Below are 8,336 nucleotides of genomic sequence, written 5' to 3'. Positions count from 1 at the left end.
ACTTAAATGAAAAGATACAAGTTCTAAGCCTCAGAGAGAAAAGTGGTGAGTGATCCTCTCCATAACTCTACAACACCTATCCTGCCAATAGGTCAAGTCATGAAGGTAAAGGATTGAGAGTACTTTGTTTTCATCAGCTCTATCCTATACAACTAGAGGTGATCATTCCTTGTTGAATTTGTAAACATCTCTCAAGTCTGTATGAACTGAACTTCATATATAAATTTTTAATTATTAGTGCCTGAAGAGGCATGGCAAAATGATACTTGTAAGTTCATCAAGAGGCATGACTAAAGAATACTTGGTTGTGCCTTGAGAGGGATGGGAAATAATACTTAGTTGTGCTTGGAAAGGCATGGAAAAAGAATACTCGGTAGTGTCTAGAGAAGCATGGGAAAGAATACTCGGTTGTGCCTGAAGAGGCATGGTAAAAGAATACTTGTAAGGAGAAGTCTTTTATACTTGATATTGGAAATCTTGGTGGTTGCCAAGGACTAGACGTAACCCTCTGATTTTGGGTGAACTAGGATAAAGATGTGTGTACTATGGCCCCGTTTGGATAAACAGCTTAATTAAGCGCTTATGGTCATAAGCGCTTATGACATAAGCGCTTATTCATAAGCTATTTTTAAAAATTTATTGAAATAAATTAAAAATAAGCTGTGTATAAGCATAAGCTGTTTTTCATAAGCTATCCTGAGTAGCTTATGAAAATAAGCTGAAAATAGCTTATGGCAGACCATAAGCTGTTTGCATAAGCTCTCCCAAACACTGGCATAAGAGCTTATGCTGTCAGATAAGCTCAAATAAGCTCTTCCAAACTGGGCCTATGTCCGCTTCCCACTAATCTACCTCTGTCGTCTCCACATCACTTCCTTGGACGAAACGTTTATTCAAAGATGACAATAAAAACCATGAGTGTTGTAGTCAATCGCAATTGAATTCCACATACACAATCTAACCTCCTAATAGTGTCCATGTGGTTTCCCTCATCACTTATGTATAAATCCTTCCTATAATAAAACTATAGATTAAGAAGCAATTTCTAATAAACCAAGTAGATTAAGAAATGTTTCTACAAACTGAATACACTCATCACGTATGGCACTCATCTCTGAATTTTGCTATATAATCAGCTAGGTAATTTTCTTTTGTAAAGATATACCAATACAATCCAACTTTGGTAGTGATTTTTAAATTTTTCTTAATTGTATTTACTATTTTGGACATGTACTATTCTTTATCATCAACTTAGCTTCGAAGTTAAAAGTATCATTATACTTTTATATTTCAAAAAAAAAAAAAAAATCATTATACTTTTATAGATAAATATGTAGCATGGAAACCCACGAGATAGAAAGTATTATCCCCTCTCCCCACCTCAAAATTTATGTAAGGAAGATTTTTGACTTGTTTCCATTCCCTGGGTGTAAATTTTCTTGAAATCTTAGGAAACTTTCCTGGCATCTTAGGCATCATCGCCAAAAATTTGTTATTCCTACATGTAACCCCAAAAGCCATACAAATCATCATGGACAACTTCTAGTGCAAATAAAATTGTTATATTCCACAACACTTTGTCTAGGTACTATTCACAGGTTTTTATATGGTGTATATATATATATTAACTGAATAGACCAGAAATCTAAAAATCTACAAATGCAAATCCAGCTACCTTAGATAGAGCTCATCCATCCAATTTGGCTACTAATCCTAATCAATTTTTTCTTTAAAAAGCCCCTCAGGGTAGAAAATTTTAAGAGCTTGTTCATCAAGTTGTAGAGGCTCCATCATTTCCATGTTGGTTTTTCTGTGATTTTCCAGCCTTCTTGATTTCTTGTTTCTTCATTACCTGCACCACTTTCACACATATTATCATCTTATGCACCAAAAGTGTAATGATATTTTACCCAAATCTTTAATCACGTTAAAATTAAAAAAATAGGATAGTAAAATATGAGTGAAAGTTTATATAAAACCAGTATCCTTAATTTCGCAGCATTCTATGGTGTTATTGTTGCATTTATTCTCAGATAATCAAATCATGAATTTGTGTGTTTGGAAAATACCACTAAAGTCACTTACGGATGAAATCAAGTTTAAATGAACAATTATTAGATCATGTTCAAATATACGATTGAAAACAATGGTGAAATTAAAATCATGATGGATAGAAGCAAAAACTAAGAAAGTTGCTTCTGTCCATCATGATTTTAACTTCATTGTGGTTTTCTACCATGTATACTATGCACTGATACACGATGGAAAACTACAATAGATAACCACAAAAGCTTAGTGAAGGTGAATCTATTCACCATGATATTACACACATTGTAGTAGCTTTTTAGGTAGTATAACCCATTCCTAAAAAGTGAAATCAATTTTTAATACTTTTAACTCAAATGCCCTTAAATAATAATCACCAAAAAATTAAATACAAATTTCAAAACACTCCATAGTTATACCCATTTTGGTCATTACTCACCCATAATCTATTCTAATCAAAGTTAATTATCCAAACAAAACTCTTTTAAAGAAATCACTTTCTTAATAAGTGTATCCACATATAAACCACATTACTTTAACTCATGTTTACAATACTTAATTCTTTCAGGATCTATTGTACCATAATCAAATTTTAAATGCTCATCTAAACAAACAATTAGTTGCTTTAGGGACATAAGGATCAATTATGGCTATACCATACTAAAAACCAAACATATTTTTAGAACAAATTGACTCATTGTGATCAAATAAGATTGAATCTCACCTTTTGCAAATCTGATAAGGTATAACCCTGATAATAATTATGGGTTTGAACGACATTCCTGTCCATCACCAACTGTCCTTCGTTCACCTGTTCAGCAGCCATCGTTGGCACCACTAAAGCTCCTTTGGATAGACTTGTATGTCCTGTTACAATAACAGTGCAATTGCTACTTCCCATTACTATTGGCTCAGCATCAGTTAGACTCAGTTGGTGTTGGTTCTGTTTTTCGCGTGCGCAGTGTTGATTGTGATGCCTATGATGAGACACATACTTCTCCATCCTCTTCTTCCTCGCTTCTTTGGTAGCTAAGGATCTTGATCTCTTCAATTTATCACCACTGGGGCCATGGGTTTGGTGAGAAGCAGCAGTGAAATGAGAATGAGGCCATGAATATGCAGATTTTGGCATGTTATAATCAACATTGTTATGGGTGCCATTGATGTTATTTGAAGAACCTTTTGTGTAAGGGTCACCCACATACCCAACAATGGGTGGGGAAAACACACTTGGACCTACTCCAAAAATTGGTTGAGGAATCCATAATGGGTAACAGAAATAAGGGTTGAGTGCGGGTCTAAATGAGCTTGGATCCAGATAATTAGAGGCAGGGATTGTGTTGTGGTTTTGGGTAGGAACCTGATATTGGGAGAGAACATTTAAAGGTGTGTTATTTTTCTTTCGCTTTTTATTTTGAAGATGACTCTCTTGAACCCATTCAAGAACAAGCTTAAGCAATTGCTTCAACCCTTCTTTCCCTCTTCCCAAACTCTTAGCAGCAGCCTCTATGGTTGCTTTCTTTAACGTCACACTCCTCAAATCATTAGGAGAGATTATGTCCTTGTTGGCCTTAAGCCACTCCAAGAACACATTGGTCAACTCATTATCCAAACAACCCTCTTCTTGTATCTTAATCTTATCCTTTGCCCCTTCCTGTGGTTGATGTTCTGCTACCACTGCATTTTGTTGTAGTTGCTGTTGATGTTGCTGTTGTAGTTTCTGTTGCTGTTGTTGTTGTTGTTGTTGTAGCTGTTGTTCATCCTGTCTGTATTCCTCTAATGGGTTTTCAATTTCATCATCCTGGAAAATAGATGCAGGGTCAAAGAAACCATGGGCTCCGAAAAGGTTATCATTGTACCCAAAAGTTTCGATGGAATCAACAAAAGGGCTTGGATCTGTGGGCTTTGAAATTTCCATAGAAGCATACATTGGATCATGCAGCTGCTTGATTAATTCCTCTGCATCTTGCTCATGATCTGATTCTAAAACAGCCCCTAAATTTGAAGAGGGGGAGCATGTTGTTGTCTTTGCAGGTGCTGTTGTTGCGAAAGGAAATGACAATGATGATGGTGAAGGTGGCACCGTGCAAGGAAAGTCAGGGAGAGGAGGGAATTCATAATAGAACATTGAAGCTTCATCATTCATCGCAAGAAATTCTTCTTGGTCACTGTGAAACCACATCTCTCTTTCTTTCACTGTTAAACCATCTGTGAAATCCATGGCACCATAATCAACAAGGCCAGCATGCAAATCTCCCACCGGCAGTTCCACGTCACCCTTCATCTCACCCTAAGAAATATAGAAAAATCCTTAAAAATAATGTTTGAACATGAACACAAAAAAAATTATATAATCGTTTACAAAGATGGTTGAAACCTTAAAACCATTTGAGATTGGAAAAAATTGTATCAATATAAAAGGGCATAGTAGTCAAAACCGCAATTCAAATAGCCAAATCAGGTGGATTTGGGATTCAAAATGGCTAGGCGTTTTAATTGGCAGCAAATCGAAAATCCCTCTAAATTGGTACGGAATCAAACCAAATCGTGAAATTGGATCAAAATTGTAATTTAGGTAGATTTTCCGATTTAGTGCCATCTGATTTCTCAGAGGTTTTGACTCGTGTTTTTGCCTGACCCAGCTACTATAAACCCTAGTTTTCAAGATTTAGAAACACAAACCCACCCTATTCAAAAAACTCACACTCACCTCAAAGAAACAGCGATCACTTCGACCTCTCACCGAGGGATCCATAGGTGATGATGATGAGAAAGGCTGCATGCAACTTCTCTTGTTCACTTCTTCCTCTCCTGTTTTATGTTGAAGCTCACATTTGATGTTTAAGTTTTATGCCTTCTTTTTATATGGTGTCTTTAGTAGTTTATGACTTATGACTTTTTATAACTTATGTATGACTTTTCTATAAATTTTTTTAATTTATTTATTTGTGATATTTTAAATTTTTATAAGAATTTATATGCCTAAATATATATATATATATATATATATATATATGTGTGTGTATGTAAATAGAAAAATCTCCTAAAAATCGTACAATTTAGCAATTTATGATTTACAATATCTCCCCATTGAGTTAGGTTGTAATCCCAATTTTAACAAGTATGTTAAAGAGGCATGTGAATTGTAAGAAGGTACAAAAGGGATGGATCTATGATTGTATATCCAATTAAGGAATAAAATGTATTAGGGCCCGCTTTTGCTAACATGTAGTAAATCTCTGCATAGAGAGAGTAGTGCAAACATTCAACAGATGCTCGTGGTGAGAAATGAAGAGAAGAGAGAGAAATAATTGATGCGATATATGATAAAAGAAAGAGATAGAAGAAAAAAGGAGCTACCTATTAAATGTATGCACTATTTGTATAAATACTACTATTGCAACATAAAACATGTAAATTGATCAACCCATTTGCAAGTCATAAGAGGATTATGTATCCACTTATGTCATTAGTTCTCAGTGCATGAACGAATTACTTAAAAGCTTAAATTGTCATGTAAATGTTTTCGAGGGTTAGCTTAAGTGGTAAGAGTTAGGGGACATATGAGCTAGGTGGGATGAAGGGTGAAGGGTCCAGGGTTCGAACCCCGAAGGAAGGGATAATTTACTAACATTACTAACAACTAACATTTTCCTATAAAAAAACTATCGTATAAATGACACATGAACGAAGGAAAATTAGTAAGCACATATTTTTTGGCCAACGCTGCACAAACCAATATGACCTGTAATCGCAAGTTGACCTGGTTAAATCAATAAATTTTTCAAAAAGTATTAAATTTTGGTACAAATCTTTGAGAAATTATACTAGGACCCCATCCCAAATTCTTCCCCCACTTCTTCACCATCCTTTCCTTCCTCCAATCTCTCAGCAAGCATGACCATATAGCCACCCCTTTCCCACCAAGCCCAGCTCCAGCAACAACCATAGATCTCTCTACTTTGATTGCGGTGACAACTAGACCAAACCCCACCGAGGCCTCGTGTCAAACCAGTCATCACACCACCTCACACATCACCACGTCGTGATCTCTGTCCTCCAGGTACTACGAACGCATTCATCGCATGGCCGCTCGACCGCATCACTCCATTCGCCCTCCGCCAAGCCAGCTGCCGTGAAACCCCGCAAAAGCACATTCCTTTTCTCCTTCTAGCCACTGCACAATGCCACAAATTCCTTCTATTTCTAATCAAAGCTCACGAGTTCTTCGCGTTACATTTCTTCTTCTCAACCCAGGCAACCACCCTTTCTCCTTCTCCTTACCTCCTATTCTTCAATCCTCATCTTCATCATCACCGACAACAAAGAAGAACAAGCGAACCTTGTGGTGAACTTGCTGATGTTAAATTGTGAGTTCAGGATTAAGAGGTTGATGCAAGGGATTATGGATCTATGTATTTGCGAACGTTTTAGGGCTTCGACTGTGATAAACGCATATCCCTGCGAGTTTCCAATAAAAATCTAACAAAAATGTGACACTTACAAAATGGAAGAAAGTGAAGGTGTGAAAAACGACTAGAAGGGGGGGGTTGAATAGCGTTTTCAATATAAAAACTTTCCCTTTAAGATTTAAAGTAAATCTTTTCGGTTTCTCTAAGATAGATGGTGCAGCGGATAAAGATAGAGAGAAGAGAAAAGCACACAAGTATTTTATCCTGGTTCACTTGATAAATCCCTCAAGCTAATCCAGTCCACCCGTTAAGGTGATTTCTTCCTTCTTAGAATGAAGGCAATCCACTAATCAGATAATTGTTACAACTGCACTTGAAACCTACAAGTGACTAACAATACACTGACTTAGCTATCACTAAGATTCACTCTCTTAGTCTTCTCTAGGATCCGATCAACCTTGATCTCCTAAAGGAATCACCACTAAGATTCACTCTCTTAGTCTTCTTAAGGATACTGACCTACCCGGTCCCTTAAGGAAAATCAAACAACTGTTTGAGGTTGGTGTTTACAAAGGTTTGCTTCTAAATAAGCTGAGTGTAAACCAAATAAGAATAGATGAAGAAAGTAGAGGCTTGAATCTTCTCTTGTATTGCAGCTCTTTGTTTTCTCTCGCTCTTCTCGCTCTCTTAGTCTTTCTTCTTTTCTTCAGCCTTTTATAGTCCAAGGTGCAAAGGATATTTCTGTTGAGAGAATATGACCGTTGGAGGGCATTTCTGGAACTTCCAGAACCTGCTGTGGCTGAACCTTGGTAGGTAGGCATTTCAGAATAGTACACTGCTCTTGTACTTCTTGATAGAGACATTTGCCTTTAACCAATGACTTCTGATCAGAAGAATGCTTCGTGTTGGAACTTGTGAAGCTTGGTGATCAGAGTCAGAGGGATGCTTGGATCCTCTGACTTTCGTAACTTCTGCTTCTGGACCTTCAGAGCTTCTGGACCTTCAGAGCCTCTGGTCCCTCAGAGCTTCTGATCCTCTGATCCTCAGATCCTCTGATCTTCAGATCTTCTGATCTTCAGATCCTCTGATCCTCAGATCCTCTGATCTTCAGAACCTCTGATCCTCAGATCCTCTGATCTTCTGATCTTCAGAACTTCTGACGAATATATCTTCTGGTGTCAGAATCAGAACCTGTTTGTCAAAACACTCAAGACAAACATTAGAGTATCATAGTTGTTCATCCACAAATAAATACTTGTTATCATCAAAACATAGAGTTGTACCACATGACCAAATCTTGATCTTACAATCTCCCCCTTTTTGATGATGACAAAACCATGTATTTTGATGAACAACTCTAAACAAATAAACTGAATACACTCAGAGTATAAGGTATCAGAGTTAAAACTTATCCTGATGTGTATAGTTTTTCTTGCTCCTTCTGAATCCAAGTCTCGTGCTTGATTCTGAGCTAAGCTCCCCCTGAATCTAATACTTAATATCAACGTTAGTAAAGTATAGATTCTGAGCTAAATGATGTAGGAGTTGAGTTGTCAAGATACTATAAGTTCTCCCCCTTTTTGTCATAAGCAAAAAGAATGAAGGTGGAAAAAAATAGTAAGAGTAAAAGACGAAATACTCCCCCTCAGAAGTAATACCAAGGGATACTTGGCTTCTGATTAGCATATCTTCTGATGAGAGCAGAAGTGTGGTTCTGGTGACATCTCCGTTCTGGACAAAATTTCATCTTCAGATACTTCAGAATGAGAAGCTAGGAACCTACTCTTCTTCTGATGACGCAAGTCAGAAGTTGTAGTAGCATCTTCTGATGTTGTTGCTTCTGGTTCGTCAAGTTCTGAGTCTTTGTTTCTTTCTGAA

The 8,336-nt window shown here is 36.8% G+C and overlaps 1 protein-coding gene across 1 annotated transcript; it reads right to left on the bottom strand.

The window, feature by feature from the left end:
- Window positions 1-1,771: 1,771 nt before the first annotated feature.
- On the bottom strand, window positions 1,772-5,995 carry LOC130744067 (B3 domain-containing transcription factor ABI3-like). The gene is made up of 4 exons (XM_057596260.1): window positions 5,875-5,995; window positions 4,757-4,857; window positions 2,771-4,336; window positions 1,772-1,852 (listed from the first exon to the last, which is right to left on the bottom strand). Exons 1-4 carry the CDS (start codon window positions 5,993-5,995, stop codon window positions 1,772-1,774), a joined length of 1,869 nt encoding a protein of 622 aa, XP_057452243.1.
- Window positions 5,996-8,336: the final 2,341 nt, after the last annotated feature.

Source organism: Lotus japonicus, chromosome 3 (genome assembly GCF_012489685.1).
Source record: "Lotus japonicus ecotype B-129 chromosome 3, LjGifu_v1.2".
Taxonomy (NCBI): domain Eukaryota; kingdom Viridiplantae; phylum Streptophyta; class Magnoliopsida; order Fabales; family Fabaceae; genus Lotus; species Lotus japonicus.
This window is presented reverse-complemented; position numbering and strand designations above follow the sequence as displayed.